This window comes from Perissodus microlepis, chromosome 10 (genome assembly GCF_051167445.1).
Source record: "Perissodus microlepis isolate ML-2025 ecotype Zambia chromosome 10, ASM5116744v1, whole genome shotgun sequence".
NCBI lineage: Eukaryota > Metazoa > Chordata > Actinopteri > Cichliformes > Cichlidae > Perissodus > Perissodus microlepis.
Window position 1 is genome coordinate 24,965,478 of NC_140470.1, and position 20,731 is coordinate 24,986,208.

The following is a 20,731-nucleotide window of genomic DNA, read 5'->3' on the forward strand; positions in this document are numbered from 1 at the left end:
ATAACTATCACCATTTTAAAACATATAAATGTGCATCGGTCACAAAATCATAAAAAGGAATACAATTTTTAAAAGCAGATGTTTATAAGACCACACCATTTCACAATTTGTATTTACCACAGAAAGTGACATTTAAAAAAAACAACAACATAACAGAAGTGTTATTTGTTAAATGGAGTCCTAAAACCCACACAACAAACAGCAAATCCTCACAAGGACATTTTCAAGTTTAGTTGCTTACTCAGCACATTAACTACCGCCATTAAAACTACATACACAGAGTAAGACACTGCACAAATTCCTTCATTACAAATAAATAAATCAAAGCAAATTTCTGTCAGCTTTAATAAGAAATAATTAAACAAAGCCAAAGAGTTCAAAAGGAAATTTTATACTCCGTGTTATTCTTCACAACCAGCAGAATAAATATAGGAATCTGACTGTTCAGTGACAACATGATCAGTTTTCCAAGTATTAAAATCAAAGATCTGGGGAAAGTGAAGATGATCCGATAATAATGCTACAGGCAACGACAGGAGTCAAAGGCAATGAGAAACATCATGTTTGTTATTGCTCATTTAGAAAACAATCTGTGCACCAAATCATCTTTAAAACATTTCAGAGTAAAAGCATCATTCTGGATTCCCTCCTTAGAGCTTAGAGAAACGTATGATTTTATTTCTGGAAGACAACAATAAACTGAAACATATAAATCTCTTCTATTGTGGAGGCTCAACATGTCCTGGACTCCTCAGTGCTAAGCGAGAGCACTGATCTGAACGTAGGTTAGAAAACGTACACAAGATTTCCCAAAATCTGAGACCGGACCTTCAGGCAGACATCAGCTTCCTTTTACTGCAAATCCAAACTCGCCAACGCTGAATGTAGGGCCTGGGCATAAACTGCAGAACAAAAAAATGTTTTCATGTAGTTGGATTGAAGCTCAGTAAGCAAGCAGATGGTTGAGTGTGAATTCCTCACCTTTGGGATTATTGTAGAAAACACAGTTGTTAGCGCAGGTGTCGGGGTGGGAGTCCCAGAACGAGGACGCACAGCAGCAGAGAGGAGGGAGCTCCAGTTTCACCTGAGACATTCGCTCCTTCATTTGAGCTCTCAGAGCTTCAATGAACCTGCAGAAATAATAAGGAGAGGTTCAGCTTCACAAAGCCATGCATACATTTTTTTTTAAACAGTGGTTTGTGAGGGTCATACTTACAAACAGGGGGTATCACTTTTCCCATTTGTGTAACTGGGACTTAAAATTTGATCAATTTTATTATATATTTATTACTGAAGTCACAGCTACAGTCAAGCTCATTTTATTTCTAACGACACAAAAACAATTAGAAAGTAAAATTTTAACTCTTCGCCCCATAAAGATGACTTCACATTCTCCCCTTCCCCTACTGATCACTTGTCAATATACAAAAATGTCTTGATTGATTATACACCACATCTCACTGGACCTGGAAATGGACCAGACTCTAGCCAGGAAGAGGCAGAAAACACTAATGGGGAGAAATATTATGCGACTCCAGATGAGTGGCAGAAAATGAAAATTAACCCTACAGACCCACATATGCCCCGTCTCTCAAATAGGTTTGCAGCAGGTTTACATCTGTTATCCTATTGGAGGCTACAAAAGCCTTCAAAATCTAGCCTTAAATAAAAATCAAGTAGCACTCTCCAATGACTGCAAACAGACTTCCACATTTAAACATCAGTGGATTTTCCTGTTTTAATTGCATTAGGTATATTCAGTTGAGTCTCTCTTGCTTAATTACCTAGCAGCTACTTTGCCTTTTTCCTCTCTTTTCCTCCTCTGTAACTCCACAGCTCTCTCATCCTCCTCAAGCTTTAGTCGCTCCAGAATCAGCAGCTCCCTCTCCTCCAGCTTCTGCCTGGCCTCTGCGAGCTGTTGAACTCTCTCCAGCTTCCTCTCCTCCTCCAGACGGATCTGTTCTTTCTCCGCTTTGATCCTTCGGTGAAGACAGGAACACACGAAAGGAGATTTTCACTGACAATAACATGTAATTTAAGTTTAAAGGAGGGTTTTTTTTAATTACTTTGGATATCTATTGTATTCCAAGCAAGCTCACTGTTCAGCTAAGAAAACAAATGTTTTTATTTCCTCTGCTGTGAAAATGTGTCATGTTAGAGAGATCTGCTGTTTGACACACTATAGAGATTTAGATTCACTTTAATGGAACGCCCCAAACCACAAGAGGAAGCGATACAGCATGGTACGCCTGTCCTCTCTTCACCTTGCTGTCTGTTTCAGGTGCTTCCTGTGCTGCTTGTTCTCCTTCACTTGCTCTCTCTCAGTGTTCATGGCCAGGCGGCGGTGCATCAGGAACTGAGACTGGCGCTGCAGAGACAAACACGCTGTCTGTGACGTCTGACATCAAACCAGTAAAGCCAAAGGTTTGTGCATGCTTCTGATTCCTACCTGTCTTTTCAGTTCTTCTTGGTCAGTCAGAGGCCAGATTCTGAAGCTGGATGTGAATCCCGAATCAGGTTGTGATTGTTCAGGATTCCACAGTGGACGTTCACTTCCCTGAAAAGCATACAAATAAAATAAAGACGAGTGAAGACTGATCTACTGACCCTCAGCCAAAGTAATGTATGTATGAAGGTGTTAAAAGCACATTATTATCAAAAAGTTGACATTCAAACAAACATTTTTTTAAATAAAAATAAAAATGTATTCCTCCAAAATATCAGTTTATAAGCATAAATAGATATTCAAATATTAAAAAATTGACTTTATATTATTGGTTAATGTCTGTGAAGGTTCTCAGTCATCCAGGTCATCGCAGTCAAATGAGCTTGCAAAGAAAAGCGTCTGGACTTCTTTAAGTTGCTTGAAGACGTTTCACCTCTCATCCGAGAAGCTTAAGCTTAAGAACTTAAGGATAAAGGACACTCTTTCGAGGATGCCAATGTTCACATTTTGGACAGAGAGGACAGATGGTTTGAAAGAGGAGTGAAAGAAGCCATCTATGTCCACTGTGAGCGACCATCTTTGAACAGAGCTGGTGGTTTACGACACCAACTGTCTGCCATCTATAATCCAGTTTTGAGTTCCCTCCCCAGACGCCTTAATGCCCACTCACATCCTGGGCCATCTGACCTCAGGAATTCGCATGATAAGGTGGGGCCAGGTTTCACAATGAGCTCACCTGAAACCCTGGCTGATTGGGACCCACACCCATTTTCACACCTTGGCTCAGGCGATTAGAGGATCATCAGGGGGTCCTTTTGTCCCTCTGTGGGGGGATACTCCCACTAGGTTTAAATCTGGGACTCCCCACCATTTGACCTTAGAACTGAAGAAGCTTCTCGGATGAGAGGTGAAACGTCTTCAAGCAACTTAAAGAAGTCCAGACGCTTTGCTTTGCAATTATTGGTTAATGTTGACACATCCTATAAGAACTCATTTTAATAAGAGTTTCCTGCACATCCAATCTCTGATTTATCCTATTCTCTGCTACAGAGCTACTTTGTTATATTTCCCTTTATTAATTAGATACTGTAGTTTGTACAGTATTTATTGGATAATACTTCCCTTAAAAGCCAGGTTAGACTCTTTGACCAATCAAAAAGTAGTGCCTTATTAGTTAATGCTATAACTTAGCATTAAGTAATAATGCTATTAGTTAATAATAAGTAATAATTACTTAATGAATAACATCTGTAAAGAAAAACGCCTCCAAAAAAGCAAAACTGTGCCAATCATAACATAAAAAAAGAAAAAGACACAAGCATAATATACAAAAAAGCCTTTGAAGAACAAGCCTGAGATATTTGTAACCATTAGAGGTTACAGCTTTAAGAGACCTGACTCTATCTGAAAGATAGAGTCAAAAACATAGAGAGCAGTAATTTATTGACACCTAAATGTATCTCAAGGAGGGGCTCAAAAATGTGGTGTTTGCCACCACATTTTCTCCTTTATCTTAACAGTTACAAAGAAGTATCAGTAAATATTGGCATATTTTATCTGGTGACCCTTACACAGGTCATTTGTTCAATAATAAATCAATTTGTGCTAAAAACCTGAGAGAAATACTAGTCAGGGCTCATTGCCATAATTCTTTATCCTTCTGCTTTTCTGCTGTAACAGGAGATAATCCCCCAATGTCTAAACTGGGAAGCTATGATGTAAGCGGATACCTTTTGTGCACTGATATTTGATATTGAATATATGTTTTTGTCATTTAGCTGCAGAATATTTATGGATTTTTTCAACATCTGTTAACTTTAGTGTTAACTTTCTACCTACATATATTATATTTATATTTTTACACATTTATTTTTCCTATGTCTAGTGATTTTAACATCATAGATTATGTGTGTATATTGATATTGTCTTGATACTATTTTTCAAAAACTGTATTTTTGTATGTTGTGCTGGTTTTATTTTAAAATTAGAGCTCTGATTTCTGAATGTTACAGGAATCTAACCTGACTTTCATTATTGTGACTGTTGTCTGTATTAGGCTACCCAGATTATGATTTATTGCTGAAACATTTCTGCCATTAATAAATTAATTAATTAATAAATATAAAGAACTTTCTACTTTTTTGCTGGCATCTTATCCCTTTTCTATTGGCCAATATTTATCTCCAATTCATCCCATTAATCCCATTGATCCCATTAGTGCCCCCTGCAAACCTGAAAAGGATAAGCGGAAGCGAATGGATGGATCAACAGTAGCAACTAAAAGCATTACAAGGTAGTGTAGTGCACTGAAAATGTATAACATTCATATGCATAACTCCATATGTACAGGCTGCAGCTGGTAAAGATTAAAGTTATGCCACAGTTAAGGTGCGTGCAAAGTGAGAAATATTTAAAACAAGTGACAATTTTAACAACACTCTAGTTTTTTTACACAGGTTTACTCATCCAGCAAACTCACAATCTCGCAACACTGTTTTTAAGATACACACAACCCTGAGGCTAAACTCACATCTGTGTGGTTAGCTGACAGCTCACTCAATTTCCTGTGAAAACAAGTCAACACAAAAACAAAAGCAAAAATCTGTACAGACAGAGGAAACCTGACATAAGCCTTACTTTATGTTACTGTCCTTGTTTGGAGCTTATAATGATTCACAAGATGTGAGAGGGAACTGGACATTATATTTATATATATTTTTTCCATTAACCTCACACACATCCACGTCATTATCATGATGATGATGATGTTGATGTGGTAAAATTAAACATTACAGCCTGTACTGAAATAATGAAACCTGACCTGGTTTCAGGCTTATAATTCTGCTCTTTGAGGCGTTATATCATGCTCATAAACTTTGAACTATACGTGTTTTTGGCAAGAGTGAAACAGAGGCTCACTCTTAAATCTATAGCCCTTGAAGCTCTTTGCTGAACTGAGTGCTTTCAGACCTGCTTATAGAACAGAATAACTGGACGTTGGTGAGGGTGGACTCTGCCAGTGCAGCAACCCAGGAACTTTTCTAATGGCCGTCAAACCACGTCTTTATTGGCATACACCAAAGTGTCAAAACTCATCATTAAGGGTACAACAGAAGTAATCAAATCTAATCTTTGTGGGTTGAAAGAGTTGAGTTTATCATCATGCTCTAGCCATCCCATGTAGGCAAAATAATTCTTAAGAATCCACATTGGACTTTAACATTAAAGGTAACGATTTACACTCAATAAACACTGTGTAAGGCATTTAAAAATGCAGCAATAGAGAAGAGGAGAAAAGCCTACTACTCTTCCTAGCACTGAGCTTTCAGCCTGACATCCACCAACAGTTAAAGCATCAGATTTCCTGTTTACCATCACATCGCAAAGAGCCAAGTTCTGACCTTTACTGCAATCGTAAACTGCCTGATCATCAAATTTACTATCTACATCTTGCTGTTTTTAGCCTGTTTCAATATGGCGTAGCTACCGTGTAGCCACCTATTAATTCAACTTCCCATTTCTGAGTGACTGTGGAGGAAGCATAGGGTCATTTTCCATAGACTTGTTTCTTTTTACAACCAGGAGTCACCCCCTGCTGACTATTAGAAAGAATGGAGTATTAGGGTACTTCCATGCAGGCTTCACTTTTAAGATCCAGAAGCTTTACATCCATCTTTTAAATACTATATGACATGAAAGTGAAGGTAATTTTTAATGGAGGTGTACAGCAAGTTCCAAATTCACTGAATTTCAATGTTGGTTTTTGACTAAAAAAGCATCTTACAGTGCAAATGCACCTGCTCAGAATGCTCCAAATAATTTAATCTTATCTGTAACTATGTGGTGGCCGAGTTGGTCGGTAAATGTGTGGATATAATGAATTTCACGTTAAGAAAAACCATTAAAAACTGAAAGGAATAAACATGGGACACAGTTTGAATATTCAGTCACCTTCTGTTGAACAAGTGGACATTCATGTCGACTGGTGAAGACAACATCATCTTCCTCTCTTAGAGCATCCTCCTCTGCTCCCAGAGCATGAGATTCTGCTTTCTGTGAGGTGAAAGGGGAAATGTTTAATTATAACCCGAATATGGAATTATGGGTTTGAAAAGAGGAACAAGCATGAGACACAGGCACTCACATGTCTCGTTTGAGAGATATTCCAGCTGCCTCCAGGAAGTTCTGACGTTGTTTCCTCTTGCTGCATCACCTGACAGGCAGCCAGTCTGAGTCTGACCTGCCTCATGCCTTCAGCAGACTGGAAAATTGTGGAAATAAATACAAATCCAGATTAATCAGTGTCACATTGCGTGAAGTCACACAAGGAACAGTGGAATCATTCTGCAATCCAAGAACAGCACACTTTACACACTGCAAAATATAAACAATCAGACACAATAAAAAATAAAGAAAAAGAACATATACAGATAACAAGGTCTCAACAAATAGATGGACGTTTGAGGCAGATACTGCAAACTTCAAATAAATTTCTTTTAAATTCAATGATAATACTTTTAAAACATATTTTAAAAACTTTTAAAAAAGGATTTCAAGGCTGGTTAATGAATCCTATAAAGAAGATGACTATCAGTTTACAAGTGGAATGAAAACTCGATGCACCCCTGGTGGACAATAAACAATGCAGACACTCTTTGTAAATATCTACATTACATTAAATTTCTCAGCCACACCTTACCCACACACACATAAGTCACTGATCAACATGTCATTAAAGACAAAAGAAATATACAGGTTTAAGAGCTTCTTATAATCAGGAAAGACTCCGGAAAGCAACCTCTGGGGCCTACAAATGAAGCCACAAACTGCACTTCTTCTAAAGGCCATTTGAGGCTTGATGCGAAAGATCGTCAGTCTCAATAGACTCACATGTTATATGAGCACATTTACAGTTTTGGTCTCTATGGATACTTGCCCCCTTTAATGACACCTGTATGGTGGGTGAACATTTTATAATTCATCCGCTTGGATTTTGTTAAGCCTTAAAGTTAGGGTGTCGTCCTGTGACTGACAGTAGGTCCTAAATAGGCAGCCGTGGCCAATCAGTGTCTGCTAGGCCTCAGCTTCGCCTACTTGAAGCAACTAAGCTGAAAGCACATCTAAAACTCACATCTCACTAAAGTTTAGTTCTCTGGAGGGTGCACACATTGTACCTGTAATTATTTACTAATATCTCACCTCCTGAGGTCTCCTCTCCATCACCCTTTGCTGTGCAGCAGTTCTCACTGTCTCACCTTCATGATGGGTCCAGATGACTCGCGTGTCAGGTGTCACCTGGACAAAAAATACACCATATGCAATAATACAGGACAAGCAGACAACAACATCAGCAGCAGCAGGAAAGGCAATCAGAGGGCTCAGCTATGCGTGCGTTTAAAATGTGGTTTCACAAAGTTTTCTCAGATATGAGGAGCTGCTTCTTCTAAGGGTTTTATGTTATCATAAACATGCCATTTAATTAGATAGTAAACGTAATAAAACACCTGGAATATATTTGATACATTTAACAATGACAATGATAGTACATTACAATTTGTTTTACCTTTTCTAAATGATAGTCAAAATAACTCAATAATGTTAGCTATAAATCCTGTTAGCTGCAGTGTTAATTTCAGGTGGGAATCTGTGGTGAAAGGAACATAATTAACACTTCATTTGAGTCAAGTTTATTTTTACCACTGGATCTGTCTGCAGCTGCTGTCTCTTCTTGAACAAATGTGCTTTCTGTGCCACACGGTGGCGCACTTCATCCTGAAAACGCTGAAGGCTCTCTTCGTTCTCCCTCCTCTTCTCTGCCTGTAGCTCATCAGTCAGCAAAGCAAGAGCCTAAACCAAGACACAGGAAAACTAGTTTAGAAAACTGTAGTGAAGAAAACCAAGGGCAACTAAGACTTGCACCAGCTAACCTTATATAAAATTTGCATCTAGGGCAAGTCTACTTGCCAGTTAAATGTCCTTCTATTCTTTAATTAATGTAAAATCCTCCTGTGTCTCAATATTGATAAGTCTATGATCTTGCACAGTTGGAATTTAAATAGAAATTTTCCAGGTTTTTCTTACCAAATCACAAGTGCACCCATTCATTCATAGTCAGTAGAAGAGAGACAGAATACATGTGTGTTAATGAGAAGGAGACAGGTGTAATAGCGAAGGTGGATGACCACTCACACCAGCAGACAGTGCACATGAGAGGTAAAAAAGAGCGTGCAAGCAGGGTGGAGCAGGTGGAGATGAACATCGGGGTGATTTATGACAGTGAAATGTGAAATTTCTTAGAAACATAATTTTAAAGTGAAGAGTGATTTTAGATTAAGACCAACCAATGTGTGTGGACACACTGGATCTATTCAACATTAATAACAGTTATAATAAATGTCTAAACTCCTCCGGTGTAAATATTTGCTTATATATCGATAGTTCTTTAGTATGAAGTAAATTTAAATGGGAAGGAGAGCTTATGTCAACAAACATTAACTGTCAGCAGTTAGCTTCTCCACATCCAAACTTACAGCCGGATGCTCCACGAAGTCTTGTCCGCCCTCGACCCAGGCTCCCACCGCCACCACCGCCTGGTTCCTCTCAGCCAGCACTCTGCTGGCTCTGAAGGCTCGGTGTTCCTTCATCCGCCCGACTGGAGCTTTGTTCCTGCCGTTTTTAGGAGCTATAACCCGGTTAGCATTCATTGGTAGCCTGGTAACCAGGCTAACGTTTTAAGCAGGGCTAACCCACAGATAGTAATATTTTTACGCGGGCTTACTACAGACAGACACAGCACATACATCGACTCTATTATGCACGATTTCCACTGTTTAAATGGCAAAAAATAAAAATTTTTAAAGCACCTGTTACGAGGACCTGTGCACAATCTAGACCAACTGGTTTGTTTGAGTTTCGCTCACTTCAACTTCTTTGAGCGTTTTGGGGTTCACCGGCGCATTGCTGCCCCCATCTGGCCTGGAGGAAACACTGGCAGGGCTGTCATCCCCACACACTGGGAAATGAAACGACTCTATCAATCTGTCCATATCATAAATTATAGTAATAATTTCATAAACAATGATTACATGCATACATATAACTTGGAAATGTGTAAGAAGACTTTATAATGAAGCATTTTGGTAGCCTTTGTGACATGTTGCTTTCAGTTTTGTCTTTTTTCTGCACCAAAATGAAACTGTGCTTGCCATAAAATGGAAATATAGGCCCTTCTCAGCTACTGTTGGGCTTATTTTTGCTGTTGCCATAGCATGCACAGCTGACAGGAGATCAGTGGGAATAAGGACACATGCTCGCCCAAAAGGATATGTATAGCACTTAATAACTTCATGTAAGAGATTAATTCAAGAGATTATAGCTCAGAGGACACGTCTATCAAACATGCTTTTTCAAGGCTCACTAATCTGGGAGTGTTATTAGTTTTGCAGGCACAAAAACTCCGAAGGAACCAAAGGTTGACAGATTTCATCCAAGAATATTTGTACCAAATTTTATATGCATTCAAAAAATACTTATCTGACTCTCTAGAAGAAAAAAAACCCCAATAAAAATATTTATAAAATTGACTTTATTCAGGAATCAGAGAGGAAGGAAAACGGAGGAAACTTTTGAGCAGTTTACAAATCTGTAGTTTCAAGTAACCTCAGCTGTTTTTATCCCCGATGGAAATGTTTTTACGTGAACTGTCTGTATCACCTTGTGCAACGATTTAGCCTGTAATTCTTAAGAAAATAGTTACATGCAAGTTAAAAGTTTATATATGTTCTCCATAAAGCTGCAACAGCTTTCTTGTTATGCATCTGCATTTCTTTGGAAACTTTTAGGACCTATTATTTATGGACAGACTGAAGTAAATAATTAAACTTAAAAGATTTCTAATATGTTTTTCCTTAAAATGTCTTTATTTTAAAAAATGACAGCATTTTACGACAGAAAAATAGAATTACAGAGTGTGCAGCACGGATTCAGATATAAAGATTGCTCTGAAGGTCGGTGGTCCTGACAAACTTGCGGAGGGCATCTGTGCTTGGAGACGGATCGAGCTGAGGAGAAAGAGAAATGCAGGAAATTAAAATGAGAAACAGTTTTGTTTCATTTAAATACAGCTTTTTGTTTTATAAACCCTCATGGATTTGATGACTTATGTTCTCTAAAAACTTGCAAGGGTTTCAAAGTATATAAAAGAGATCTCGGGTATAAATAAAGCGCATTTCCATCGTTACGGTAGGCACTGACAAATTTGCTGGAAAAAAACCTCATCTTCTCTGATCTTAGACACCTGACTTGTGAAGTAACCAGAGACAATGTTGCCTGAGTCAGAGCTGGAGCATGAATCACTCTTGGATAATTCATCAGCAGGGAAAGAGCAGCTGCATCGGAAAGCATCTTTGATAATAAGTCAAACATGCAAACCTAAAACTTTCTTGGGAGATTTTAATCTGTGTCTCCAAGGGCACTTTTTCGCAAAGTTTTATCAAATCAAAAATCTTAAAGGTTGAAAGAGAAAAATTATAACACAAGCTGCTGCTGGAATCGCTGCTTCTGGGTTTGGTTTCATTTGGGAACCATATTTCAGATAAATTCAACAGTGAAGCGCTTTCATTTGGCTTCCATTCTGATTCTGCCTCTCCTGCACTGCAACAAGCCGTCAAGGCTCATGAGTGTTGTATGGATTAGAGCTATCCACCATGCCGGCCTGATGAACAAAAATGTGATTACTGACAAGATTAAGCCGTTAATGATCCTCGTAATAAAGTAAACCTACCGAAGTTTGACATGAGTTTAGATTGTGAACTGTGTCTACAAGAAATCTCAAAGGTCTAACCAGACAGTCTAAGGAGCTTAAGAAAAGCGTCTGGATTTGTTTATGTTGCTTGAAGACGTTTCACCTCTCATCCGAGAAGCTTCTTCAGTTCTAAGGGTCAAATGGTGGAAAGTCCCAGATTCTCTCCACCACGATGACCTGGATGACTGAGAACCTTCACAGACGTCTAACCAGACACTCACTCTGGTGGCCCGGGAGTCATTTTTGACCAGAAGGAGTTCTTTAACATCGATTAAACCCATCTAGGACTACCTTTATTTATCAGAACAATATAGCTAAAATTAGAAATATCCTTTTCATGCTGAAAACTAGTGCTGCTGCATTTGCATCTTTTGTGAAGGATTATCAGTGTGTGATCTACGCAGATGTCCTAAAGTGGGTTGGAACAGGAGACAACAGGAGAAACACAGAAAATGCAGTAGATGCTTCCTATTGTTTTAAATACTCTGTATGAGTCTCTGTTATAATGTTGCTTTTCTGGCTTCTGGTTAACTTGATACCAGGCCCCTCTTTTGTGGAACAAGCTCCCAGTTAGGGCTGTTTCCCAGTTAGGGTATAGTTAGGCTGGAAGAGGTGACCCTGAGCTATCCCGTAGTTAATGCTGCTGCAGGCTCAGACTCCTGGGAGACTTCCCATGATGCACCGACCAATCTCAACTCTGCTCTTCTCATTCACAATGCATCTATACACTGCTACTGCATAGCATTAAATTCTGTCTGCTCACTCCTATAGTTTGCTTTGTCTTCATCTCTCTCTGCTCTCCCTTTGTCTCTCTTCTCTTTCCCATCACCTCCCTGAGCCTGGTTCTGCTGGGGATCTCTTCCCACTGTCGCCGTGTGTTTGCTCATAGGTAAGCTTCTGATCATTTGGGTTTCCCCTTGTAATATTGCAGGGTCTTTACCTTACCATGTACCATGCCTTGAGATGACCCTTATTGTGTTGCTCTATAAATAAAATGTAGGTGAATCTTAAAATAAATAGAGGTTGACAACAGAATAACAAATGCTGAGCAACCTATTTACAAAATGAAAGTGTTTATGACTTCTCTTAATCGCACACCTTTTCAGGAGACACTTTCTTTCAGTTTCACTCACTATCTGTGACTTTTAAATGACCTGCGGGAGCTCTGACTGTGGCTATTGTTCGAAAGACAGACCTTAAGATTGAAATAAACTTTTGAAAGTTTGCTCCTCAAACTTTACAGCTCTATTTCCATCATCATTAAAACCTGCAGTGGCGTCATCGACTGGGGTTCAGCCAAGAGAGCGGCTCAGCAGATGTAGGACATTCGTGTGCATCCTTCCTTTGTGACCTTTTTAAAAGCCTCTTCAGATATAAAAAGGAAAAACTGCTCACCTGTATAGATCTGCCAAGTTTGGTTAACACAGGCTTGTAGGTCTCCATGGTGACAGAGTCAGGGCCAATGACATCACTGTAACACTGGTAAACAACAGCGGCGATGTGGTGGACCTGGCAGTGGTTCAGTACTGATGAAACAGCACAAAGAAGAAGAAGACACCAAGGTTATTGATATGAGGTGTGCGTGACCGTCCAGTGATCTCCTGATGATACATCTGTTTGTTTGGAACCTGCGTCTTTAAGAGCACTCGCACCAAAAATCAGGATGCAGGACTTTGTGTTCTCAGTGAGTGGAGAGGAGCCTAATGGCACCACATTTCATTCAGTTGGCAGAAACTGTTGTCCAAAGTGACTTCTCAAACACACACAGACACACATCAGGAGCAAACTGGGGTTCAGTATCTTACTCAAGGACACTTCAACAAGAAAAGCTGGGAAACAAACCCAGCTAAAGCTTTATTTACAACACTTTTACAGCCTATTTCACTTTGTCCCATTACTGAAGAGAAAGACTGGTGCTGTGCAGCAGAACTAGGTGTTAAATATGTGTCTTTATAAAGCACCTTCTTAAAGCCACTTTAAACGGAATTCAAGACCAAATTGGAAATGACATACACAGAAAGTGAAAATATTTTTAAGTTATAACACTGATCTCAGTTCACAATGAACAGTAAGATATTTTCAGCAGCTCGCTTATTTCCCAAGGGGTCACCGCAGTGGAGAGAGGCGGCTTTCCTGATGCAATAATCCCATTAATCTGGTCTTTGACCAGCACTTGGAGTGCATTAACTTGTGACCTCTTTAGGCTGGACTTGTGTCTCCATCCAGGGATTTTTGGCATGTATGTGTTAACCACTACACCACAGAGCCCAGATACTTTGGTTTTAAGGTAAAAACCAAAGTATCTGGTTCAGTTTAAGAACATCATCCAAATCACGGCACAAAAGATGGACATAGCTACTGTGACGTCAAACTGAGCTTTGGTGTCTTGAAACCTTTTGCAATGGGCAAGGTGTGGATGTGATTGAAACCGCATGCTCACTAGCCAGTGACACGTCAATAACAAGACATTAGCATGAGCATACGCCAGATAAATCATTTGGAAATTTAAACAGAACAAAATTCACAAAATGGGCTTCATGGTTTAGTCAGCATGACTCAAATCACATGACCAAGCCCTTAAACTCATAAGCAAACAGAGGTTGGGGCCAAACGCTGCTTTTACACAGACTTCTACAGTACTGGGGTGTTTGTGCAAGCACAGGTGTCACCCTCTGGTGGTCATGAAAAACGTTTGAGGTAATTCCTTTGTTAAGGCCTAATTTATACCAGAAACATGACTTGTTGTAGGTCTGTGAGAAAATTACTTCTTCCGGTTTCTTCTTTTCACAGTAATTGTCCTGGTCATCTACACTGTTTCAGATAAATGTCTTACAGAAGTAAGATAAAACTCCTGAGTTAACACATAAGACTCTATAGAAACTCTGTAGAGGGTTTTTCCATTCATTTATAAAGAATGGGAATACGGTCTGCAGAACTAGAGCCTGACCAGTAAATCACTTGGCTTATATTTCTGGCAGATTTTGGCCTATCAGAGACTTATTCGTGTATATGTTGTTCAGTAGGAGAATCTGGTGCTTGGCAGGTGTTGATTTCAAATATGGAAAGGAAACAAGAGGTGCACATGACACCAAAATAGCTTAGCAAAGGTTGCCTAGAAGGCAGGAAATCTGGGTTAAAGGAAAATGCCTCCCTAACCCATCTGTAAGAATAAAGCTGCCATTCAATCAAACATCAAAGGGGTTTTTTTTCTGCTAAATTTGCACAGCAATACCACGACTGGGGAAGCAGAGTTGCATTTTTTTTATGCAGCGTCTATAGGTTTTCCTTGTGCGTTTGCAAAATGAGAGAGAAAAAGAAGTACGAACAGTTTAAGTCTGAGACATCCGAGTCACGCAGTCGTGCAACAGTAATACCTGCAGCTGCAAGTCCAGTAACTATGTTGGGTTGCTCCAGTGACTGGCAGACAGGCTGATCACCAAAAGCACTGGTGTGGAGAGAGCGCAGGAAGGGAGCGGAGCTGCCGCCCAGATAGTCTGCCGTCTTATAATCAGCCACAGAGGTGTCTGACAGCACCGTCACATTCAGCTCTCTGTGCTGCAGACAGTCAAACACCTACAGGACACAAAAGAAACACACAGTCAGGCAAACAACACTTTAACCATGCTGGTCACGCTGAAAAACCACCTCCATGTCTCACTGTAATCTCAGTGTGTGGTTAAAAAAAAGCCAGTAAATAAATAATTACTGTACACTCAGTGGTTGATTTATTACTGAACACATAAGGGACCTAATATGTACCAAGAAAATGTTCCACACTACCACCAGCCTGAACATTTGGCACGAAGCAGGATAGATCAATGTTGTTTACACTAAATTCTGGCAGCAGGACTGGAGACTCGTGAGACCGGTTGATATTTTTCCAATTTGCTTCTGTTTTGGTGTGCCGGTGTCTAGTATAGCCTAGTTTATTGTTCTCAGCCAAATGGAGTGAAATTTGCTTTGGTCTCCTGCTGCTGTAGCCAATTTGAAGGTTTAGTGTGTGAGATGCTACCCTGCTTTTGCACTATAACAAATCCCAGGAGATCAGCAGTTTCTGATCTCTATAACCAGCCTGTGTGGCACCAACAACCATCACAAGATCACACTTTATCCCAGTTCTCCTGTTTGATCTGAAAAATCTGAGCTTCTTGATCATGCCTGGATGAGATACTGGTAAATGTATATTATAGCAAACCTTATGCTTTATGATGCTGTTGTGCTTCACGAGTGAAACAAAAAACAAATAAAATTGTGCTGAACTAAAAGAAAGAAAAAAAAAAATCGGTTTAGAGACTGAGAAGCAGATGCTGGCCTGAACAGCTCTGCACAAAGAAAAAACAAACTGTATATAAATGATGGACGTTTGAAGTTTAAATGCATTAAACTTCAGGGGACAACTGCTGTTGTAAAATCATGGCCCTAATCTCAACCCAGAAGTTTTATTTGACCTCTCTAATCTGAGTTTATAGGCTCAGCCAGTAGTTTCTTGCATGAAGCAGGGCTTTCTTTAAATCGGGCTTAGCTTATGAGCATTCAGTGTCAAAAATGCTCAGCTCAAGTCCTCAGAATGGGTCGCCAACAACCACTGGCTCACATTTCACATCATAAAAAAAGTCTAGAATAACAACATAACACAATCTCCCTGCAGTTCTTCGCTTAGTTCATTAAACATACCTTTTCTGTCCACTGAAAAAGCTGGTCTTCTGCAACATAGCACGACACCTGGCATATCAAAACCTTCAAGGAAAGAAAAATAAAACTTTTTATGCAACAAGTATACTTTCGTAATTTAAAAAAACTAAACATTTTCAGACCTTTAATATTCAAATGCAATAGGATTTCCCCATATTCTAACTGATTAAATTAGTTTAAATCAGAGAAGAGTAAATCAACATTTTAAGCTCTGCAATAATTAGTTAAAGTTGTTGAATTAAAGTCAAACTAAACACCCAGAGGACCCACAAGTATGGATTCTTAAATATTCAAATAATCCAGAAGTTTGTGTGGCCATTTTTTGTCTTGAATATAGTGTCTCTCGTTTTGTTTTTTGTTTTTTAATACTACTGCAAACCCACCTACAAGGTGTTTGCCCCCCAAAACATTAAAGAAGAATGTACTTGACACTGAAAGACATGGGACCGGTAAATTTGGGGCCCCACAGAAAGACAAAGATGAGTTTAGGTGGTTCTAAACTGGCTAAACTGGGTGTGAATGTGAAAGAGAATGGTTGTTTTTCACTGGGATGAACTGTGACCTTTTCCGGGGTGTAACCCGCCTCTCACTCTAGGACAGGGGACAGGCTGTAGCCACCCCTTCCACTAAATACGTAGCTAAATTAGTTTGATTCAACACTCTACAACTGATTTTGTTGGTTACGTTAGAGCATTACTTTACTATTTAGTCAGTTAATTGTCAGAGATTTCAATCAGGAACATGAGGTCAGCAAACACTGGGTATTTTGCCTTTATCAAAAAACATAAACCAATGATTTATCTTCTAACTCACATTAAAATTTTCTTTCCACCGATGACTGATTAAAGTGGACGCATTACAAACTTCTTCAGGCTTCTCGACTCTTCAAAGAAAAATCACGTTTTTTGATCCTACACTGAACTGAGAGCTTTATTTAGACTTAATATCCCTGCTTTTGCTGCATTATTTTCCACCACACACACCAACTACTGTCTAAAACACACTCCCCACCCTTTAAATCAGCATTAAAAATGAAGGTTGTGCTAGCAGGACTTTTAGTAAATCAGTGATCTTTAAATTAATGGCCAACTGTCGCGGTATCTGCTGTCCACAGCTGCTCCTGTGGTCCCCCAGTACATTAAATCCCAGCAGCCACCTGAAGGCAGCAGGACACGTGTGATAAATCTGAAGCTTCCTCGGCAGCACAGGAGCAACCGTTCACTACATTTATCTCGACTGAATCACGTGTGGCTGAGGGCAGGCGGTTCTGCACACAATCAACCGGTCGGTTATAACTCTGACAATAGACACTAGATTACCAGGGTTCATTAATCCTCTGTGTAATGGCCTCTCTTCCAAGTTTTGTAACAGAACCAGCATTTCATTCTTTACTCTTGCACTGCACGTAATTTATTCAGATTTTTCTTTTATGATATCTCATCTGTTTGCAGCTCGACAGCGAACAGGCCACAGCCATTATAAAGTGCCCTTGATATAAATGAGCGAACATCTCAAACAGCACTTGAAAAATATTAAACAGAAGTTCAGGAGCAAACCCATTAAACCGAATGATCATCGAGTTCTCGACCGTCAGGAGCTTTCAGATATATTTTGAAGTGCTGCCCCGCTCGGTGCGTCACTCACTGTTGGGTTGTCCTTGTGTCTGTAGAAAACACACACTGATTCCTCGCAGCTTTGCCCCGTTACAGCTCGGCTCCTCTCGTTCCACGCCGACGCATGTCCGATTGTATCCCAGTTTGCCGTGGACAGGATGTGCACTGACAGAAAACCTGTGCAGACAGAGTCTCTCAGTTTTAAAAGAAAGCTCACAAGTTAGTCAAGTGTTTATTTCCAAATAGGAAACATGAAATAACAAGAGCGCTACTGGTGCCCCTTACGGAAGGGAACAATAGCAAAAGGAAAGATTATGAGCAAAAATAAAAGTCCAGACTTAAGATATTGAAGGTAGGCTTGAAAAACTAATAAGTTTATTTAACTGGGATTACAATATAAAGTGCCTTAAGGCAACTATTGTTGTCATTTGGTGCTATATAAATAAAACTGAATTGAAAAAGATCTGATGTCAACTGAATTTTTCCAGATCACCAAAATGCATGTTGTTGCTATCCCAGTCCACAGTAGTATACGGCGTTAGTGTTGCCGAGGGGCGTGGCCTACTGCCACCTACAGCTGTGGATCAAAACCTCACTTCAAAGAAATAAAACAGTCACCAACTCAGTGAAAACAGTTAGTTAAAAAAAATTAAAAACTACATATTCAAAGGTTCAAGACTCATTGAATAATTGAGAAAATAAGATGCAGATTAAGTGATGATCAAAACACAAATCCCCGACTGTCTGCATTATATTTCCTGCAGTGTTTTAGCACCATATCCTACTCGCTCCCCATGTCATCATTTTTAAAAGTACAAAAGATTCTTGGAAATATTCTGTTACTGCCTCTGAGCTGACATTTTGGTCCACCGTGTTCCAGTGTCCCGACGGGGATATTAAATATTCATTTAATGTGTAATAACATTGGGCATCCAGTTAAACCAATCACAGGTGAGTCAGCAGACAGGACAGAGACAGCAGCAACTTACTGGAAGCATTTTGTCCCACAGCAAGGATGAAGTCTGAACACTGCAACTTGTTTCCAGACTTCAGCGACTCAGAGACTTCAGGGCTCCAGTGCAGACGAACCTCTCTGTTTGGTTTTATGGAGAAGAAAGAGTTTAAAGATTTTTCCCCCAATCAACATTTTTATACATTTATAAAACTGCTCCTCCTAATGAGATCTGCCAATCCTGGGTTCTGGGCTTAGTGGACAAAATATTTAAACTCAAGTTTAGACACGTCGTTCTACGAAGATCACTAAAATCAAGTGTATTGCTGTAATAGGACGCCACTGTTGCAACAGTTTGTGATATTTCTTCCCTCCCATATTCCATGAACAACTTTAAGTGATATTATGGGAATTGGGAAGCATTCAGAAATCATGTACAGGGCAGGATTGCTGAGTGCTGAGGCATACAGAGCGTAAACGTCGCCTACGCTCTTGCTTGCTCCTTGAAAGCAGAGCTCCAAACTTCCCCTGGCATTAACATCAGCACAAAAACTGTGTGCTTACAGGTTTACATAGATGAGCAGCTCCTGGAGGTGTAACATGAACTTTTGTCTATATAATGAATGAAAAGAAAGACAAAAAACAAAATAAAAATCTATGTGTCTACTTTTTGCCTGTCATCACACAATGTGTTGGTTTGGCTTTGAAAAACTTAATTTTAATATATTTTTTTGTCTTACATAAAAGAATCATGAAATCATTCCTAAAATGTGCTATTCTCTAGAACGAATTCTGGAAAAACTGCACATACAAATACTTTCATGATTTTGTAATGGATAATGCCTCCATCTCACCCTTCCAACCTAACATCTTCCTCTGTCAGACCAACCCTCTGTATCTCCTCCTTCATTGCATCCATTATTTTTCTCTGTTGTCTTCCTCTTTCCGTCACCATGAAAGCTTCACATTTAAAATCCTTTGCATTTAAAGTCCTTGCCCTCACCTCCTACCTTTCCTTCTCTCTGGCAGCTTCCAAACACACATCTTCTCTTCTTCTGTCTTCAATCAGCAGCACTGATAAACCGGGCTTCGACTGATTTTTATGGAAATCTCACTCTTGAGGATGCCCTTCCTGACACTACCCTAACGTTTTGTTTGACTACTAAGTTTCTGTATTATCATTATTATTACTAACCATTTCCGTATTTAAGGGCATAATAGCAATGACAATGTTGCCATATCTTTTTGTACACTTGATGAAAGTGTTAAAAACTGGTTCCTGCATTAAGTGTGTAAATGCTGTTTGAATGGGTGAACTGAAAACTCATGTGTCATGTTAGCTCAGTTAGCTTCAGCGGCAGATATCCATCCAGCTGACCGAGTAAGAAAATGCTTAAACTGGGATGATATGGTCTGCATAGCTTTGTACGTCTTAGTATTTCACTGGCAATAATCTCTGAATTTCAGCGAGCTAACTAGCTAGATTAACTAAAGCAGATTCCCCTCTGCATGCTTTTTCCTGCGTTCACTCCCCGATGCTACAGCTAGTTATTTACCTTTTTTCCTCTAGCTCTCTGCGGATTTGCTCATCTTCCTCGTTTTCATCAAGCTCATCGTCGTCTTCCTCCACAGCCCGAGAGTAAACCGACAGCACTTCCCCGAAAAACGTCGCCATAATCGTTGTGCTTTCAGAACAAAGTGAAAGTTTAGCTACAGATTTTTTAGACAGGTAGCCATGACGTGCATGCCACGACTTCCGCCGGCAGCAGGATCTCTTCAGAATAAAAGCCTAATTTTAAACACTGAAATTTCAGAATAAATGAGTTGAGCCTACAAACCCCAGATCAGCAGTCCCCAACCCCCGGGCCTCGGAGCGGTACCGGTCCGTGAGTCGTTTGGTACCGGGCCGCGAGAGTTGAGGCTCAGGTGTGAAATGTATGGTTTTCAGGGTTTTTAATCGGTTTTCAGCGTTATTTTGTTATCGTTTTTATCGTTTACTCGGTTTTCCTTGGTCTTTTCACGTGTGTTATGAATAAATTTTCTTTTTTCAGTACCGGTACTAGTTTTATTTTGTTGTATTTATCCGCGACACCTTAAAGGCCGGTCCATGAAAATGTTGTCGGGCATAAACCGGTCCGTGGCGCAAAAAAGGTTGGAGACCGCTGCCCCAGATGACCAAACATGAGGTCCAGTGGACAGCGACAGAATTGGCCAAAATTGCAAAG

The 20,731-nt window shown here is 39.7% G+C and overlaps 2 protein-coding genes across 2 annotated transcripts; both read right to left on the minus strand.

The window, feature by feature from the left end:
- Nucleotides 1–65: 65 nt before the first annotated feature.
- Nucleotides 66–9,372, minus strand: ccdc15 (coiled-coil domain containing 15). Its single transcript, XM_084940804.1, has 10 exons — nt 8,977–9,372; nt 8,144–8,293; nt 7,646–7,741; nt 6,591–6,707; nt 6,398–6,499; nt 2,450–2,557; nt 2,265–2,368; nt 1,785–1,979; nt 982–1,130; nt 66–902 (listed from the first exon to the last, which is right to left on the minus strand). Exons 1-10 carry the CDS (start codon nt 9,148–9,150, stop codon nt 853–855), a joined length of 1,245 nt encoding a protein of 414 aa, XP_084796930.1. The 5' UTR covers nt 9,151–9,372; the 3' UTR covers nt 66–852.
- Nucleotides 9,373–10,012: 640 nt separating this feature from the next.
- Nucleotides 10,013–20,274, minus strand: psmg1 (proteasome (prosome, macropain) assembly chaperone 1). Its single transcript, XM_084940806.1, has 7 exons — nt 20,063–20,274; nt 18,544–18,647; nt 17,586–17,731; nt 15,924–15,986; nt 14,624–14,822; nt 12,645–12,775; nt 10,013–10,506 (listed from the first exon to the last, which is right to left on the minus strand). The coding sequence occupies exons 1-7, from the start codon at nt 20,179–20,181 to the stop codon at nt 10,429–10,431; spliced, it is 840 nt and encodes a 279-aa protein (XP_084796932.1). The 5' UTR covers nt 20,182–20,274; the 3' UTR covers nt 10,013–10,428.
- Nucleotides 20,275–20,731: the final 457 nt, after the last annotated feature.